Below are 20800 nucleotides of genomic sequence, written 5' to 3'. Positions count from 1 at the left end.
ATGAAACATGGGACTGAAATAAAACTTTACATGTTGCGTATATACTTTTCTCCAGTATAAAATCATGATAATGTTACAGTAAAACACTTAAATGGAAATACTTTGGAACATATATGTACTGTATATATGACATTTAGCTTATTGTTGATGATTGATGCTTATTGTTGATCTGGCCTCTTCCCTGTGAGGTCTGGAGATAAGCGCCCCTTTGCAGAGGAACCTTCACTGGGGCTCCAACATGGCTTTGGAGTGTTCTGTGTACGAACCTGCCCCACAGGTCATGGCCGAAACCCCTCCTGTGGCCCGGCCAATCCAGAGAAGCACTTGGAAGACTGGCAGTACCTCCAGCACATCCAGTGAGTCTTATCTGTCATTTTCATGTCACTATGATCCTTATGTCAGGATGGCAGTCAAAAATGACAGCTGATGTAATTCTGATGTTGGATATATTACAAGATGATGTTAGTGTGGATTGTCTTGATCAAAAATCTGTTTTAGTTCTTATAGAATATACTTTTCTTCGCAGAGGTGATGAAATCTGCAACACGTGGTCATTTGTTATGCTGATCAACTCTGATTATTTCCATATCATCTATGTCATTATGTCTAAAAGATTAGACCGGTAGCTACATTTCTCTCCCCATTATTGTTGCTTTACTCAGCTGCTCTCTCTGAGTCGCAATCGTCTATAGCTATAATGTGTACTCAAGCCTACTGTCTGAAGAGGGGAGTTCATCACATCTTACTACAGGCTCTTAACTCTTAACTCTTCAAGAAATTGTTTCACATTTACTTGTCGTGTTTCTTTCCTGAGCGTATAGTTTTTACTTTTACTTTCTCAGGTAGTGGCAGTAACAGACTCAGCACACATAGTAACATTAGCTACAGCAGTGGAACTGAGCCTGAGTTTGAGGTAAGGCCAAATTGTTCTTCAAAGCCCAGTTCACCCAACACGCTTTTGGTATATTTCTGTCTTTGTGAATACATGGCTTAGTCAACAAAGCTAAATAGCTTATCCTTATTCCTACATGTAGTTGCTGAGAGACATTAAATCCAATTGAGTCAAATCACCGCAAAAAGCAATACATTATAAACACCTTTGTAATTGATCTAAAGCATCTTGATTTTTATAAATCATACTTAGGAAAGCACCATGTACAGTCATGGACAAAAGTTTTGAGAATGACACAAATATAAATTTTCACAAACTCTACTGCCTCAGTTTGTATGATGGCAATTTGCATATACTCCAGAATGTTATGAAGAGTGATCAGATGAATTGCAATTAATTGCAAAGTCCCTCTTTGCCATGCAAATGAACTGAATCCCCAAAAAACATTTCCACTGTATTTCAGCCCTGCCATAAAAGGACCAGCTGACATCATATCAGTGAGAGAGATCACTCTGTCATGCTGATTGAGTTCAAATAACAGACTGGAAGCTTCAAAAGGAGGGTGGTGCTTGAAATCATTGTTCTTCCTCTGTCAACCATGGTTACCTGCAAGGACACACGTGCCATCATCATTGATTTGCACAAAAAGGGTTTCACAGGCAAGGATATTGCTGCCAGTATCTAAATCAACCATTTATCGGATCATCAAGAACTTCAAGGAGAGTGGTTCAATTGTTGTGAAGAAGGTTTCAGGGAGCCCAAGAAAGTCCAGCAAGCACCAGGACCGTCTCCTAAAGTTGATTCAGCTGCGGGATTGGGGCACCACCAGTACAGAGCTTGCTCAGGAATGGCAGCAGGCAGGTGTGATTGCATCTGCAAACACAGTGAGGCGAAGACTTTTGGAGGATGGCCTGGTGTCAAGAAGGCCAGTAAAGAAGCCACTTCTCTCCAGGAAAAACATCAGGGACAGACTGATATTCTGCAAAAGGTACAGGGATTGGACTGCTGAGGACTGGGGTAAAGTCATTTTCTCTGATGAATCCCCTTTCCGTTTGTTTGGGGCATCCAGAAAAAAGCTTGTCCGGAGAAGACAAGGTGAGCGCTAACATCAGTCCTGTGTCATGCCAACAGTAAAGCATCCTGAGACCATTCATATGTGGTGTTGCTTCTCAGTCAAGGGAGTGGCCTCACTCACAATTTTGCCTAAGCACACAGCCATGAATATAGAATGGTACCTACACATCCTCCGAGAGCAACTTCTCCCAACCATCCAGGAACAGTTTGGTTACGAACAATGCCTTTTCCAGCATGATGGAGCACCTTGCCATTAGACAAAAGTGATAACTAAGTGGCTCGGGGAAGAAAACATCGTTATTTTGGGTCCATGGCCAGGAAACTCCCCAGACCTTAATCCCATTGAGAATTTGTGGTCAATCCTCAAGAGGCGGGTGGACAAACAAAAACACAATTCTGACAAACTCCAAGCATTGATTATGCACGAATGGGCTGCCATCAGTCAGGATGTGGCCCAGAAGTTAATTGACAGCATGCCAGGGCAGATTGCAGAGATCTTGAAAAATAATGGTCAACACTGCAAATATTGACTCTTTGCATCAACTTCATGTAATTGTCAATAAAAGCCTGACACTTATGAAATGCTTGTAATTATACTTCAGTATTCCATAGTAACATCTGACAAAAATATCTAAAGACACTGAAGCAGCAAACTTTGTGAATGTATATTTGTGTCATTCTCAAAACTTTTGGCCACGACTGTAGTTATTTACAATGTACTCTTGTCAATGTATTTACAATGTTCTCTGTCAATGGCGCTTTTGTCGATAACCTGATTATTAATTATGCTGTATATTGATTTGATCCATGGAAAGGACACAGTTGACCTCCTCCCTCTTCCTCCACGACCCCCAAGGATCGCTGAGTCCACACCTCTACTTCCTCCCCCCAGAATCCCTCCACGACTCCCAGACCGGTAAGCCCAGTCTCTGGATAAGAGAGGCCCTTTCATACGTTCCTGTGTCAGGATAACCGAAACTTGATGTAACTTTATTACAGAATGTAATTGCATGTAATGCAACATGGAATTACAGAAAGGCAACATTGCAGGAGTTAAAAATAGAATCAGTAATATTTTACCTTTATTTAACTAGACAAGTCAATTAAGAACAAATTCTTATTTACAATGACAGCCTAGGAAAAGTGGGTTAACTGCCTTGTTCAGGAGCAGAACGACAGATTTGTATCTTGTCAGCTCAGCGATTCGATCTAGCAACCTTTCGGTTACTGGCCCAACACTCTAACCACTAGGCTACCTGCCACACCGTCATCACAAACAGCAGACTTGCCTTGCGGCTCACAGAAATCAACAACAAAATGTAACTTAAATGTATGTCAACTTATGATGCTTTTCCGATTAGACTTTCCCCCACACCAGTGGGCTGACAGTGTTTTATGTTCATGTAAGCTTTAGTGTTATTGTGTTTCCATCTAGAGTGTGACATTCAAGACTGTTGTGAGAAGGTGTTAAAGTTCACAGCTAGCCATTGTTATGTAAATACCAGCTGAAAAGTACCCAAGGCCTTGCCTTGGCTCCAAGTTAGAGCAGTTCCGCCAGAGCCATGGCCCAGTGAGACAACAAGAAGCCTGAGCCGGAGTAAAACACTGAGGTAGACGGAAATTCACCATCATAGTACCACAGCAATGTGAGTATTATGACAGTATAGAATCACAAATGGTCTAATATTGCAGTATAACAACCAATGTTACAATATTACAAGGTGATTTATTAATGCTGTAGTCTAGATAGCAGCTCAATAAAGAGTCATATGAAAACCAGTAGTTTATTTGAGGATATTACACATTGAAAAGACAAGCCAACTTGAGAAACAGATCAGTGCGCATTATACACAGTGGTAAAAGTGAGATGACGATATGATAAAGAGGAAATACTCGCTGACTGATGACTGCACTGTCAGAGAGGAAACCTGAAGTTTGAAGATAGGCTATATTCATGTCAACTTTTTCTTTATTATCTAAAATGAGAACTTGTCACAAGGTAGAGAGGTGGATATACACTGAGTATACCAAACACGAGGAATACCTTCCTGATATTAGGTCCACATCCTTTGGGTGGTGGACCATTCTTGGTACACACAGGAAACGGTTGAGTATGAAAAATCCAGCAGCATTGCAGTTGTTGACGTAAACCGGTGGGCCTGGCACCTACTACCATACCCTGTTCAAAGGCACTTCTATGTTTTGTCTTGCCCATTCACCCTCTGAATGGCACACATACATAATCCATGTCTCAACTGTCTCAAGGCTTAAAAATCCTTGTTTAACCTGTCTCCTTCCTTCCCTTCATCTACATTGATTTGAAGTGGATTTAATATCTACATTGATTTGAAGTGGATTTAATAAGAGACAACAATAAGGGATCATAACTTTCACCTGGTCAGTCTATATAATGGAAAGAGCAGATGTTTCGTACACTCAGTGTATATTGAGTTAGAGTTTAACATCAAAAGGCTTTTACCACAACTTGCTGTATATTAGGCTACTCATAGAAAGCTTTTATTGTCTAGTTTTATGTTCCCTGTATTCATATGAACATTTGCTTCATAAGGCCTTGGTCCATGGTCTCACGTCAGATTCCGTCACTCCTCCGTAAAGCTCGTCCCTCAGCCGATCTGTCTTGTAGGACATGGAACTCAAATTCAAACCGCCATTCAAAAAATGAAAACAGTACAAAATGTAACAATATCACTGCGCCCTCATATGACTCTCCATGAAATAGGCCGAATAACTAATAATAATCCTAGAGTATTTAAATTGAAGTAAATGTGACTAAATGACTCACTGAAAATGTACCAAGTATAATATGCTATACTTATAAATATTATTTACATATAAATAAAACAATTATCCAAAATGTGACCAGAGGACAATATTCAGAAAATAGTTCAAATAGGCTATTTGATTGACAACGATTCTTACTTCTGTAACAATGTAAAAAATGTAAACAACTATTCAGAGACTATTTCAAAATGTAGGTAAACTCTCAATAAGATTAGGTACAGAACAGGCCTGACACAAAATGTAGAAAGAGTAGCCTACTTTGACAACAATTCAGTGGATGCAACAAGTAATAGATAGAGACAGATAAAGAGAGAAGATACAAAACATAACTGTTCAAAGGCAATAAAAGATGCGTAGGACAAATTCATATTTCACACTGTCACTTTAGTGTTTGCATTTAGCCTACAACATGTCATGGAACTTCTGGAAGCATGGCCCCATCCTGAAAAGTGGCACAGAACACGTAGCGCACCCAAAGGAGGTTTCTAAACATCTCCCACTCCTTGCCCTGCATCCATTTGGGATGCACAACACACAACCTCTCTTGCAACCTTCAAACTTCACCTGCTTTCAAATGAGTGACAACTCGGTCCACATGCCCTGGTGCCACACTCTTAGCTCCCCTCTTCCTGCCACTGTAGCCATATCCCAAAGTGAATGCCCAGGCTGCATTTTTAACGCCTTCATGAACCAGCGCCTGCGGTTTCTGGGAAGGGGCCTTGCAGGGTCCACCACACAATGTACGCATTTATGATGGAAATGTTGAGCATCCCCCAAACACATACTTCCACCATTGTGCACCCAACATTGTAATAGCTCAATAGCTCCTCAAGCTCTGGAACAGACATACAGTTGAAGTCGGAAGTTTACATACACCTTAACCAAATATATTTAAACTCAGTTTTTCACAATTCCTGACATTTAATCCTAGTAAAAATTCCCTGTCTTAGGTCAGTTAGGATCACCACTTTATTTTAAGAATGTGAAATGTCAGAATAATAGTAGAGAGTGATTTATTTCAGCTCTTATTTCTTTCATCACATTCCCAGTGGGTCAGAAGTTTATAGACACTCAATTAGTATTTGGTAGCATTGCCTTTAAATTGTTTAACTTGGGTCAAACGTTTCGGGTAACCTTCCACAAGCTTCCCACAATAAGTTGGATGAATTTTGGCCCATTCCTCCTGACAGAGCTGGTGTAACTGAGACAGGTTTGTAGGTCTCCTTCCTCGCACACACTTTTTCAGTTCTGCCCACAAATTTTCTATGGGATTGAGGTCAGGGCTTTGTGATGGCCACTCCAATACCTTGACTTTGTTGTCCTTAAGCCATTTTGCCACAACTTTGGAAGTATGCTTGGGGTCATTGCGACCAAGCTTTAACTTCCTGACTGATGTCTTGAGATGTTGCTTCAATATATCCACATAATTTTCCACCCTCATGATGCCATCTATTTAGTGAAGTGCACCAGTCCCTCCTGCAGCAAAGCACCCCCACAACAGGATGCTGCCACCCCCGTGCTTCACGGTTGGGATGGTATTCTTCGGCTTGCAGGCCTCCCCCTTTTTCCTCCAAACATAACGATGGTCATTATGGTCAAACAGTTCTGTTTTTGTTTCGTCAGACCAGTTCTATTCTCCAAATAGTACGATCTTTGTCCCCATGTGCAGATGCAAACCGTAGTCTGGCTTTTTTATGGCGGTTTTGGAGCAGTGGCTTCTTCCTTGCTGAGCGGCCTTTCAGGTTATGTCGATATAGGACGCGTTTTACTGTGGATATAGATACTTTTGTGCCTGTTTCCTGCAGCATCTTCACAAGGTCCTTTGCTGTTGTTCTGGGATTGATTTGCACTTTTCACACCAAAGTACTGTAACGGCTTTCCTCCTCCTCTTCATCCGAAGAGGAGGAGCAGGGATTGAACCAAAATGCAGCGTTGGAATATGACATACTGATTTATTGAACAAGACGAAAAAAACACGAAAACACTTTAACAAACTACAAAACAACAAACGACGTAGACGCACCTGAACATAAGAACTTACATATAACGAAGAACGCATGAAACAGGAACAGACTACATAAACCGAACAAACAAACCGAAAACAGTCCCGTGTGGCGCAACGTACACAGACACAGGAGACAACCACCCACAACAAACAATGTGAAAACACCTACCTTAATATGACTCTCAATCAGAGGAAATGAAAACCACCTGCCTCTAATTGAGAGCCATATCAGGTCACCCTTAAACAAACATAGAAACACATAACATAGACTACCCACCCAAACTCACGCCCTGACCGTCAAACACATACAAAATAACAGAAAACCGGTCAGGAACGTGACATAACCCCCCCCTCAAGGTGCGTACTCCGAACGCACCACCAAAAGTCTAGGGGAGGGTCTGGGTGGGCGTCTGACCACGGTGGTGGCTCAGGCTCTGGGCGAGGTCCCCACCCCACCATAGTCAATCCCAGCTTACGTCTCCCCCTCTGAATGACCACCCTCCTATTCCACCCACTTAATTTAAAGGGTACCGTCGATATAAGGGGCAGCACCGGGATAAGGTAGCTCAGGACAGAGAGATAGCTCAGGACAGAGAGGTAGGTCAGGATAGAGAGGTAGCTCAGGATAGAGGGGCAACTCCGGACTGAAGGGCAGCTCCGGACAGAGAGACAGCTCTGGACTGAGAGGCAGTTCTGGATAAATGGCCGCTCTGGGCTGAGGGGCAGCTCATGACTGGCTGACGGCTCTGGACGCTCATGGCTAGCTGACGGCTCTGGACGCTCATGGCTGGCTGACGGCTCTGGACGCTCATGGCTGGCTGACGGCTCTGGACGCTCATGGCTGGCTGACGGCTCTGGACGCTCATGGCTGGCTGACGGCTCTGGACGCTCATGGCTGGCTGACGGCTCTGGACGCTCATGGCTAGCTGACGGCTCTGGACGCTCATGGCTAGCTGACGGCTCTGGACGCTCATGGCTAGCTGACGGCTCTGGACGCTCATGGCTAGCTGACGGCTCTGGACGCTCATGGCTGGCTGACGGCTCTGGACGCTCATGGCTCGCTGACGGCTCTGGACGCTCATGGCTCGCTGACGGCTCTGGACGCTCATGGCTGGCTGACTGCTCTGGACGCTCATGGCTGGCTGACGGCTCTGGACACTCATGGCTCGCTGACGGCTCTGGCAGATCCTGTCTGGTTGGCGGCTCTGGCAGATCCTGTCTGGTTGGCGGCTCTGGCAGATCCTGTCTGGTTGGCGGCTCTGGCAGATCCTGTCTGGTTGGCGGCTCTGGCAGATCCTGTCTGGTTGGCGGCTCTTGCAGATCCTGTCTGGTTGGCGGCTCTGGCAGATCCTGACTGACGAATGGCTCTAGCGGCTCCTGACTGACTAACGGCTCTGACGGCTCGGGACAGACGGGCGGCTCTAATGGCTCGGGACAGACGGAAGGCTCAGACGGCACTGGGCAGACGGATGGCTCAGATGGCGCTGGGGAGACGGATGGCTCAGATGGCGCTGGGCAGACGGATGGCTCTGGCCGGATGAGGCGCACTGTAGGCCTGGTGCGTGGTGCCGGAACTGGAGGCACCGGGCTAAGGACACGCACCTTCAGGCTAGTGCGGGGAGCAGGGACAGGGCACACTGACCTCTCGAAGCGCACTATAGGCCTGGTGCGTGGTACCGGAACTGGTGGTACCGGGCTAAGGGCACGCACCTCAGGGCGAGTGCGGGGAGAAGGAACAGTGCGTACAGGGCTCTGGAGACGCACAGGTGGCTTAGTGCGTGGTGCCGGAACTGGAGGCACTGGGCTGGAGACACGCACCATAGGGAGAGTGCGTGGAGGAGGAACAGGGCTCTGAAAACGCACTGGAAGCCTGGTGCGTGGTGTAGGCACTGGTGGTACTAGGCTGGGGCGGGAAGGTGGCGCCGGAAATACCGGACCGTGTAGGCGTACTGGCTCCCTTGAGCACTGAGCCTGCCCAACCTTACCTGGTTGTATGCTCCCCGTCGCCTGACCAGTGCGGGGAGGTGGAATAACCCGCACCGGGCTATGTAGGCGAACCGGGGACACCATGCGTAAGGCTGGTGCCATGTAAGCCGGCCCAAGGAGACGTACTGGTGGCCAGATATGTAGAGCCGGCTTCATGGCACTTGGCTCAATGCTCAATCTAGCCCTACCAGTGCGGGGAGGTGGAATAACCCGCACCGGGCTATGCACACGTACAGGAGACACCGTGCGCTCTACTGCGTAACACGGTGTCTGCCCGTACTCCCGCTCTCCACGGTTAGCCTGGGAAGTGGGCGCAGGTCTCCTACCTGCCCTAGACCCACTACCTCTTAGCCCCCCCCCCAAGAAATTTTTGGGGTTTCTTCTCGGGCTTCCTTGCTAGCCGCGTACCTTCATATCTGCGGTTTTGAGCTTCATTCTCCGGTTTCCAGCCACGTCTCTTTGCTGCCTCCTCATACCACCGCTCCTGGGCTCTCGCTGCTTCCATCTCCTCACGAGCGCGGCGATATTCCCCAATGTGAGCCCAGTGTCCTTTTCCCTCCAATACTTCATCCCATGTCCAGGATTCCTGTGTAGCAGGCCACTGCTCGAATTCATGCTGCTTGGTTCTGGTGTGGTGGGTGGTTCTGTAACGGCTTTCCTCCTCCTCTTCATCCGAAGAGGAGGAGCAGGGATTGAACCAAAATGCAGCGTTGGAATATGACATACTGATTTATTGAACAAGACGAAAAAAACACGAAAACACTTTAACAAACTACAAAACAACAAACGACGTAGACGCACCTGAACATAAGAACTTACATATAACGAAGAACGCATGAAACAGGAACAGACTACATAAACCGAACAAACAAACCGAAAACAGTCCCGTGTGGCGCAACGTACACAGACACAGGAGACAACCACCCACAACAAACAATGTGAAAACACCTACCTTAATATGACTCTCAATCAGAGGAAATGAAAACCACCTGCCTCTAATTGAGAGCCATATCAGGTCACCCTTAAACAAACATAGAAACACATAACATAGACTACCCACCCAAACTCACGCCCTGACCGTCAAACACATACAAAATAACAGAAAACCGGTCAGGAACGTGACAAGTACGTTCATCTCTAGGAGACAGAACGTGTCTCCTTCTTGAGCAGTATGACTGCTGCATGGTCCCATGGTGTTTATACTTGTGTACTATTGTTTGTACAGATGAATGTAGTACCTTCAGGCGTTTGGAAATTGCTCCCAAGGATGACCCAGACTTGTGGAGGTCTACATTTTTTTCTGATGTCTTGGCTGATTTCTTTTGATTTTGATGTCAAGCAAAGAGGCACTGAGTTTGAAGGTAGGCCTTGAAATACATCCACAGGTACACCTCCAATTGACTCAAATTATGTCAATTAGCCTATCAGAAGCTTCTTAAGCCATGACATAATTTTTTGGAATTTTCCAAGCTTTCCAAGCTGAAAAATGACTTGTGTCATGCACAAAGTAGATGTCCTAACCGACTTGCCAAAACTATAGTTTTTAACAACACATTTGTGGAGTAGTTGAGAAACAAGTTTTAATGACTCCAACCTAAGTGTATGTAAACTTCCGACTTCAACTGTAAGTTCCTACCACTTTTAAAAACAACTCCAAAACCCCTGCCACTGTCACTTTAGGCCCAGGCTGTGTGGTACAAGGATGAATGGTGGGACGTAGACGCCCCTCTCGGGTGTGCTCTCCCTCTTCCCCTCCGCTCTCTCTGCTTCCTAATCTCCCTCTGCTTCTTCCTCTCCCTCTTCACTCTCCTCTTTCTCTCTACCTCCAGTCCCCTCTCCCTCCACTCTCCTCTCTGTCCTCTTCACTCTCCTTTTCCTCACTCCCACTCCACATCTCTATCCCTCCAATCATCTCTAACTCCTCTTCCTCCCTGCCTTTTGCTGCTGAGCCCTGACTCTCCACATCACTTCCCTCACTTTCACTGACCTAGAGGAGCAGAGTAACAGAGGAAAAGGAGAAGAGCAACAAATAGAATACAATTGTAGTCAGGAACATCAACTTTCTCTCTCCCTCACACTGTCTCTCTTCCTTCCTCTTTATTTTTCTCAACCATACACATACTCTCTTCCTAATAAGGGGATAAATTAATAAATTGTGTGATAGAGTTACACGCCTCCCATTCCACACACACACACACACACACACTCTCTCTCTCTCCTCCAATCAACTCTTGCTTTCTTGCCTGACATACTAACTACAGAGTTCGCCAATGTTATCTGATTAGTTGCGAAACTGGGACAGTTTCCAAAGTAATTGCATCGGTAGAAACAGGACAAAACAAGCTACATGTTAGCTGGCTATGTAAACAAATATCCAACTAATCTAACACGACAGGTAAGCTGTCAAATAATAGGAAAACGAGACAATGTATAGCCTATGAAGATCTGCACCTAGCAAACATGATAAACCATAACCTAAGCCCAACATATAAACACAAATTACTCTAGACTTTATTTCGGTGGCAAATTAGCTGGTTGTCTGTATGGCCAGCTAGTGAAAGTGACTGAGGTTGACACACCCAATTTTACCGCTACAAATAACTTTTCTTGCCTGACAGACATTAAATTACCTTGAAGTTGTAGACATGCAGACCCACATATAAGAGGAACTGACTTCAAAAACCAGTCCGTAGATCAGCATGTTTCTCCGTGATCGTATTGTTGAGTCAACTGAGCACAGTCAGCAGCTGACTCTGGAGGCTACCGCAATGACTCGTGGCAGAAGAACAACTACTTCATAAAAACTCATAATGTGTAAGCTTTGGCATAACTAGCTACAATAGTAGCTTGCTAGCTATCTTTTGTTGGAATATTCAACATTGTCTGTGCAGCGCTAAGTAGGAAGCTGGTTGGTTAGCAGCATCCTTTCTGTCAAAGATGATTTAATTGACTGGCTCCGTTTACGCATTAGCAAACTAATGTTAAAGGACAAATTTATGTTAGCTTTCATGCCATAGTCAAACTTCAGAAATATTGCTAATTTAAGCAAAATAACCCTTAGCTAGGGGCGACTTCAAGACTTCCTCACCAAAAAAAGCATCAATATTATTGACATTTATTGTTTTAGCCAGATTAATTCAGACAGTTTTGCGGCAGAAATTGGCTTCAGCAGATGACGTCGCCTAGGCAATATTTTTGAATGTTAGACAGATGATAGTCCCAGTCGGTATTAGATAGAATGTCGTGGTCCCGCCTTTCTGTGGGGGAAAAAAACCTGTGTTTACCTAGGATACCACATTGTCTCACAGCAAAAAGTTGTCCTTTTTCAAATGCAATTGTCTTTTTGTCTGTTTGTTTTAGTCCATTACAAAACAACATTTAATAAAGTACATGACTTAAGATCACTTTTCAGCATTACCTGCTCCTGAGCGTTCTCACTACTTAGTAAAACGTAATATTGTAGGGCTTCCCTCATGCCCCTTTTCATGACACCTTGACGGTGCTAGCAACCACGTGAGTGAGTGAGCGCTAGCTAGCCGACCAGAACATTAAGCTAGCCAAGACCAACAGCACAAACAAATGGACTATACAGTACCAGTCAGAAATTTGGACACACCTACTCATTCCAGGGTTTTTCTTTATTTCTACAATTTTCTACATTGTAGAATAATAGTGAAGACATCAAACTATGAAATAACACATATGGAATCATGTAGTAACACAAAAATGTGTTAAAGAAATCAAAATATATTTTATATTTGAAATTCTTCAAAGTAGCCACCCTTTGCCTTGATGACAGATTTGCACACTCTTGGCATTCTCTTAATCAGATTCATACTGATGGTGATGGTGTTGATGTGAGCCATGACCAGCCTTTCAAAGCACTTCATGGCTACAGACGTGAGTGCTACGGGTCGGTCGTCATTTAGGCAGGTTACCTTAGTGTTCTTGGGCACAGGCACTATGGTGCTTAAAACATGTTGGTATTACAGACTCGGACAGGGAGAGGTTGAAAATGTCAGTGAAGACACTTGCTAGTTGGTCAGTTCATGCTCGCAGTACATGTCCTGGTAATCTGTCTGGCCCTGTGGCCTTGTGAATGTTGACCTGTCTAAAGGTCTTACTCACATTGGCTGCAGAGAGCGTGATCACACAGTCTTCCGGGACAGTTGGTGCTCTCATGCATGTTTCAGTGTTATTTGCCTCGAAGCGAGCATAGAAGTAGTTTAGCTCGTCCTGTATGATCGTGTCACTGGGCAGCTCTCGGCTGTGCTTCCCTTAGTAGTCTGTAATGGTTTGCAGGCCCTGCCACATCCGGCGAGCATCGGAGCCGGTGTAGTACGACTCGATCTTAGTCCTGTATTGACGCTTTGCCTGTTTGATGGTTCTTCGGAGTGTATAGCGGAATTTGTTATAATCTTCCGGGTTAGAGTCCCGCTCCTTGAAAGCGGCAGCTCTAGCCTTTAGCTCAGTGTGGATGCTGCCTGTAATCCATGGCTTCTGGTTGGGGTATGTACGTACGGTCACTGTGGGGGGGACGTCATCGATGTACTTATTGATGAAGCCAATGACAGATGTGGTGTACTCCTCAACGCCATTGGAGGAATCCCGGAACATATTCCAGTCTGTGCTAGCAAAACAGTCCTGTAGCTTAGTATCGGCTTCATCTGACCACTTTTTTATTGATCTAGTCACTGGTGCTTCCTGCTTTAGTTTTTGCTTGTAAGCAGGAATTAGGAGGATGGAATTATGGTCAGATTTGCCAAATGGAGGGCGAGGGAGAGCTTTGTATGCATCTCTGTGTGTGGAGTATAGGTGGTCCAGAGTTCTTTTCCATCTGGTTGCAATTTAACATGCTGATAGAAATTTGGTAAAACTGATTTAAGTTTCCCTGTATTAAAGTCCCCGCCTACTAGGAGCGCCGCCTCTGGGTGAGCGTTTTCTAGTTTGCTTATGGCGGTATACAGCTCATTCAATGCTATCTTAGTGCCAGCCTCTGACTATGGTGGTCTAGTGGAATGCCTTATTATCACCTGAATATCGACTCGGAGTAGCAGAACTACTTTCGAGCTATCCCATTACCCTTTGCGATATACGAGACATAATCAGTGCAGGCAGAATTGAAGCGCTATCTGACGTAAGACAATGGCCTTAGTCATAATGCAGTTTGAATGTCTATGAGCAGTTATTAGCGCCCAATTTCTCCATTGTAATGCATTTCTCATAAGCAGTTAAATATGCATCATGAAGAGGGTATTCATATGCAGTGTTGCCATTTATTCTTCTTACTTGTAATGAAACTGGTCCGGGTATATTTCTGTTGATAGTTCTGTGAATTTTGCATCTCAAACTAAATAATTTGGGTAATCCGAGTTGATGTGCATTTTAAACTGCCAACCACAAAACCAACCCGACCCTAATGATTGCCAAAAAACTGCTCTCGTGGGTCTTTAACCTAGATGTAAGTCTAACTGGGACATAGGCCAGGTCGCAATTGTAAATGAGAACGTGTTCTCAACTTGCCTACCTGGTTAAATAAAGGTGAAATAAAATAAAATATATAGGCTATATGTTGAAATGTAAAAATAAAAAAAAGAACATATCCAGTTACTGCAGCTGACATTATGACTGTTTTCTTAATGATTATAGAACTGAGACTTACTGGACTAACTGTGAAACAGACAATCAGCTATAAGGGGTTCTACAGAATGACACCTCTACAACACCTTGACTATTTTAATAATACACACTCATTTGAGATGACTGAAAATACTGTGTGACTCACACGAATACACTCTGCAGTGCTTAATCTCTGTTTAATTTGTCATGCCAAGTGTAACAACCATGTTGTTATCTGTTATACATTTTAGGGCTTCAGAGAGTTTGTTGCAGGAGCGTTACACATCATGCCCCACTCGAGCACTTCCTAAAAGACCAACTCAGAGGACCACCTTTCCCCCTCCCATACCCCGGAGAACACGGTGACGCACATCTCTGCTGTATCATTTTGAATGTCTGCCCTCCAAAATGTATATCAATGTCTAATCAGGCAGTATTATTTATTAGTTTTTTCTTTTTTGGGGGGGGGGCATAAAAGACTGTAAAAACGCCAGCAAATCATTTGCAGTCAGTTGATTTTTATTTTGAAACACTGTTCCAAAGTATTCCCATGCATAATAGAGAGATATACAGTATGTGATCGTATACACATGTAAGCAGGGTTTGAAATGATTATGTTTTAGTCAATTATTATATCTGTTTGGGCTTCTTGTGGTCAATTTGCAGTCTATAAATTATGTGTAACTATGTTCCGGCCCCCTGCTCAATAAATCTAGTTGATGATCGCTGATTTATATGAACATCAGAATACATGAAGGTTTGAGTGTGTAGAACAGAAGCACATAGAACATGATCATCAAGTCAGTCAATTCAGGAAGTAAACTGAAATTCCAATTTAAATGGCCAATCTTGGATTCAAACAACAAAGCACACCCCGTCACTTTTTAGGTGAACCGCTGAGAGATGGGCCTGTAGAAATGTAATAAAAAAAGGGAAAACATTTTTTAATGACTTCTTAATAAAATTAAAATAAGCTATTAATTTCAAAAGTTTTTATTTGTTTAGAATTTTAGATTTCAATCATTTTCAGAATTGACTGACTTGAATTCTAACTGACCCCAACCCTACCATAGACCCATTGATACTGTACATGGATCTTGTAATAACTGCATGCGTTAGAATTGTAAAGGGTTTTCAACAAAGTGATCAAATAAAGATTGTGTTTGTTTATCAAGCTTGTGCATGCGTACTACTGTATTATACAACCGATCACACAATGAAGTTTGATTTTACAAATGCAAAGTTTAAACATTCATGTAATCTGTTTAAAAATAAATATGTTGAGTTCAGTGGCAATTTTAGCATGTAAATCTTGGTGTGTCTTTTTTTTAGATGCATGCCAGCAAACCCACAACCCAACACTAAAAACTACATTAATTGCACTATAACGGTGACAAACGTTGCCCACATACTGTTAGGGCCTACATAAAGCTGTCCCAACAGCAGAGTCTCAACAGCAGTCCAAACACCTTACCACTGCTACACCTGGCTATCAGCGGAGCCTTGTCTGGCAGCGAAACAGTTCCTTCAGCCTCATTTACTGCCTTTTAAAAAAACATAGCCGGTATGGCTGACTTGCTTAAACAAATGTGGTTTCTACTGACAATTGAGATGTACAAACTATGGCATAAGGGAACGACGAGTGGATAAGAGGCAATCCGTAATTTCGATTAAGACCTTAATGAGCGAGGTAGGATGGACGTAGTCAATATAACTATTTGTTAAATAAAATGGGCATATAAGCAGACAATGAAAGTTCTAACAATATTCAATGATTACATTTCTCTTAAACAGGCTATAGGCTACATGTGCACCATCAAGTCAGAACAGTAGGCGAAATTAGGAGGGAAAACGGGACCTAATTGTTAGGGTGAGGCACATGGGCTACTAACAGCTTATTACACAACATACACATAGTATTACTTTCTTAGCTACAGTATACATATCTCCCTGGCATATTACATCATTTATGCAGCAGCATACAATACATTTTTGAACTCACCTTGTTGTGCTGTGCTCACTTGAACAGGAAGCTGGTGCTGCGGTCCTTCGTGGGCAAATTTTGTCATCAAACTTGGTCATCAAAGTCTGGCATTCTCTGGATTTATGGTGCTTTCAAGACAACTGGGAACTCGGGAAAAAACAAGGTTGAATCATGATGACCTCAGGGATCTTCAGGTCGGAGCTCTAGAAAGAGGCCTGAGTTCCAAACTTGCAATTCCGATTTGGATGACCGTTCAAAACATGTTTTCCCAATCGGAGCTAGTTTTTTTTCAGAGTTCCCAGTTGTCTTGAACTCACTGAAATCAGATTTCCAATTCTGAGTTTCCAGTTGTTTTGAGCGCGGCAGAAGTCATGCTGGATTGACACCATGGCCAATGTTGAATGTTTATCCTTTTAAGCTTGGAAAAGAGACCATTAAACCCAAACTTTGGACCACACACCCACTCCACTGAATAGCAGGCTAGTGATTGCCCTGCAATGCTTGCAGTTAGCCACTGATTCCTTCCAAACCACTCATTGTTGAATTTGCAATTTCCAAGTTGTTGCGTAATGTTTACGTCCAATGGCCGATGAGCACCGGTACGTTTTATCTATAATTTCTCTTCTTTATTTATCTTCATATGACAAAGATTAAAAAGGATTTTCCAGTAGATTGTCAACGTGATTCATGATGATGACTGCTAGCTTGCTAGCAAAGATTTTGAAAATATGACGTTAACATGATGAGTCCAATCAAAGCTGCTGTAGATATAACTTAATTTGACTTCCTTTTATCTGTGGCCAATGACCTTGAGCCTTCTTGGATAGGCACTTCTAATGTAACTCTATGGCAGCATCCAAGGGGCTTGAATGTTCGAGCTCTACCCTTAGATTTGGCGGTGACGTAGTGTCCTCATGAGTGACAGAACACTAAGCCAATCACGACGCAACTAGAGAACATTACCAACCCCTACGCTTAGTATTTTCCGATGGCTGCCCCACCACCACAGAAAGCACTGAGCTAGGCTGTAACACCTGCATTTTGGAGCTGCCTTACTCAAGAAAGCAAAAAAGAGACCATGTTTGTTTGCGGCTTTATTATTATTATTATTTTTTATCTAGAAAGGCCCAGCATGACGGGTCGCTACTGGTTGCGTTAGTGTTTGGTGTGCACTGCAAGACATGGACATGAACATTCATTTCCTAGACAAGCGTTTTACACTGCACACTGTACATACTGTATGGTACAATTTCAGCCACTTGGTGGCGCTCTGTACATGAGATACAATGTTTTGTTCGGTGATGTTTGGCATGCTAGGCATTATTTCAAAACAGTTATTTACTTCTATATTTTATAATATATACACAATGAAATATCATGTGTTTATTGTCTGTTGCTTTGATGTTTAGTGTCATTGTCAACCTGCACAGCACAACACATTATTGTTCGCTTACATTTGAGTGTATTTCATACTGCAAGTACCATATGTAGCTTAACTGACAAGCCCAAGACAGATCCAATAGGCTACTCTTATGGTGTATTAATTTCTAACATTTGCACCTGTTGCTGAGTCACTATGCACAGTGGTCAGAAATACAATTGAAAAAAACACTAACTTCACCAAACGTACAATCACCTCATACGCTGCAATTAATCAAATGCATTAATTTAATCTTACATGAATTTCATATTTGACAATAATGTATTTAATTAAATGATCCATCAACATTCTAAGGATCATAAATGTGTAAGAAGCCTGTAATGTAAGAGTTTATATGACAATGAGTCCTGAAACCACCTCCCTCCCTTGCCTGTCCTCAAGGAGGGAAATACGCATGTAGCCTATGAGCAAGGAGTGAGGTACAATGCGTTGTCGGGGTGATTGGTGGGTGCTGTGTAGCTCACTGTCCTGACTGTACATTGTAGCACAGACCTCTTTGCCGTGTGTGGGAGCGATATTGATAAACAACACTGGATTGCAACAAAGGTAAACGTTTTCCATTTTATTGTCTCTATCTCAAATGCTTTATTTGCGCGTCAGATACTGTAAATAGCCTACAAAAGCCAATTTGCATCATGCTCATGTTGTATAATTTCGCCCCCTTGGTAACAAATGCCCTGACAAATTTGTGTTTGATTCTGTGCGCCGAGGGACTTGCGGTAATGTCTCGAGTGTTTGATTGTAATTCTAAAATTAGCCTATTACCTACATTGGTGGGCTTTTATTGTATTCCAAATGGGACCAACATGGCCTGGGACTTAGTCTTCAGACGGCAGTACAGTCGTTGTGTTGAAGCTATACTGCAGTAAAGACACATCCATTTGATATCTGCAACCATACACACGACCGCTGCTCATCCTTGTGTCGCACTAGACTAGACACTAGTCTATAGCTTTGTAAAATGAAGTATCCCAAATCATGGAACGAAATAATGTAACGTTTATTATTGTCATGGAACGCCCTTTGCATGTTTTATCTGGTTACAAAAGACAATAGTCTACTATTGGCCTACTGCACATTGAACAACGTCACTTGAACTCTTTCTTAGTTTACTCTTAATTGGTTCAGAATATTGTACCTGTTTTCATTAGAGCAGAAACAACATATGGCAACATAGTATGTAGGTAAATACATGAATAACATCAGTGGTATGTATGGGCATAATGCAATGCATATTATGCGGCACTGATAGGTAACCCCATTTAACTTGATTTGTGGCTACTGTACAAAAGGTACCGTACAGTATAATGACATGTGGGTGTCTATTTACAAACTAGCATTCATCTCAAAATGTGAGTGTGAATAGGCTGTGTGAGCGAAGGGAAAAATGAGTCCGAGCTCTGAAATTCCCATTCTTATTATAATCTCTTGCGTGCCCAATGTCCATTCCAGTACATTGCATTCCACTGTAAACTATATGCCTACCTGGTTCTCTCTGTAATTAGTCTGTATGTGCAAAAATGACACAATGAATTAGATACTGCTGTCTCAACCTTCTGTACTGTGCTCTGCAGTTGGAAGCAAATATGATTACTGCATAACCAACCCACTGTATGAGCTAAATAAGAAACAACCTCTGGACAAATGCTATGGATTATGCTGTTATTGATTGTCTGCACAAACCCTCATGTCACGTATAGACATGAAAGCAACTGAATGATCCATAGGGACTGAATGTACAATAGTAATGACACACTGAATGGTTACCTCCATGTTCAGACAGTTGTTTGACAAATCGGCCTCGGGGCTGGTTTCCTGATTAAGTGCATGTGACCTGAATGTAATTTATAGATTGGCAGGTAAGGGTGCTCTCGAGAGGCTAGATGTTCTTTACCATTCGGCCATCAGATTTGCCACCAATCCACGATAATTGAGAATTTCAATAAGCATTTCTCTACGGCTGGCCATGCTTTCCATCTGGCTACCCCAACGCTGACCAACAGCTCTGCACCCCCCGCAGCAACTGCCCAAGCCCCCCCCCCCCCCCCCCCCCCCCCCCCCCCCCCCCGCTTCTCCTTCACCCAAATCCAGACAGCTGATGTTCTGAAAGAGCTGCAAAATCTGGATCCCTACAAATCAGCTGGGCTAAACAATCTGGACCCTCTCTTCCTAAAATTATCCGCCACCAAGTCTTCGAAAGCCAAATGAACAAACAGATCAACGACCATGTAGAATCCCACTGTACCTTCTCCGCTATGCAATCTGGTTTCCAAGCTGGTCACGGGTGCACTTCAGCCACGCTCTCGGTCCTAAACGATATCATAAGGTCATCTATAAGTCTTTGCTAGGTAAAGCTCCGCCTTATCTCAGCTCACTGGTCACTATAGCAACACCCACCCATAGCACGCGCTCCAGCAGGTATACTTCACTGGTCATCCCCAAAGCCTATTCCTCATTTGGCTGCCTTTCCTTCCAGTTCTCTGCTGCCTATGACTGGAACGAATTGCAAAAATCACTGAAGTTGGAGAATTATAAACTCCCTCACTAACTTTAAGCATCAGCTGTCAGAGCAGCTTACCGATCGCTGCAGCTGTACGTAGCCTATCTGTAAATAGCCCATTCAACCAACTACCTACCTTATCCCCATATTTGTTTTGTTTTTCTGCTCTTTTGCACACCTGTATTTCTACTTGCACATCCTCATCTGCACATATATCACACCAGTGTAAATTGCTCAATTGTAATTACTTCACCACTATTGGCCTATTTATTGCCTTACCTCCTTACTTCATTTGCACACACTGTATACAGATTTTTGTATTGTGTTATTGATTGTACGTTTGTTTATCCCGTGTGTAACTCTGTGTTGTTGTTTTTGTCACACTGCTTTGCTTTATCTTGGTCAGGTCGCAGTTGTAAATGAGAACTTGTTCTCAACTGGCCTACCTGGTTAAATAAAGAAAAATAAATTAAAAAATTAAAAATGGCCCTATAGGA

At 43.3% G+C, this 20800-nt stretch overlaps 2 protein-coding genes across 3 annotated transcripts in view; both read left to right on the top strand.

Annotated features, from left to right (window-relative positions):
- Positions 1-15577, top strand: part of LOC120045583 (phosphoinositide 3-kinase adapter protein 1-like) — a 34940-nt gene extending 19363 nt beyond the window's left edge. Inside the window, exons 13-16 of the mRNA XM_038990484.1 lie at positions 189-356; positions 843-913; positions 2782-2882; positions 14630-15577. Coding sequence (XP_038846412.1) covers positions 189-356; positions 843-913; positions 2782-2882; positions 14630-14744 — 455 coding nt within the window. The 3' untranslated portion in view covers positions 14745-15577. The remainder of the gene's footprint in view (positions 1-188; positions 357-842; positions 914-2781; positions 2883-14629) is intronic.
- A 2650-nt stretch (positions 15578-18227) lies between these two features.
- The window catches only part of LOC120046464 (sorbin and SH3 domain-containing protein 1-like), a 75181-nt gene continuing 72608 nt past the window's right edge, over positions 18228-20800 (top strand). For both annotated transcript variants that reach the window (XM_038991723.1, XM_038991722.1), the window contains exon 1: positions 18228-18349. The gene's annotated coding sequence lies outside the window, so the exon portion shown is untranslated. The remainder of the gene's footprint in view (positions 18350-20800) is intronic.

This window comes from Salvelinus namaycush, chromosome 4 (assembly GCF_016432855.1).
Source record: "Salvelinus namaycush isolate Seneca chromosome 4, SaNama_1.0, whole genome shotgun sequence".
Taxonomy (NCBI): Eukaryota; Metazoa; Chordata; class Actinopteri; order Salmoniformes; family Salmonidae; genus Salvelinus; species Salvelinus namaycush.
This window is presented reverse-complemented; position numbering and strand designations above follow the sequence as displayed.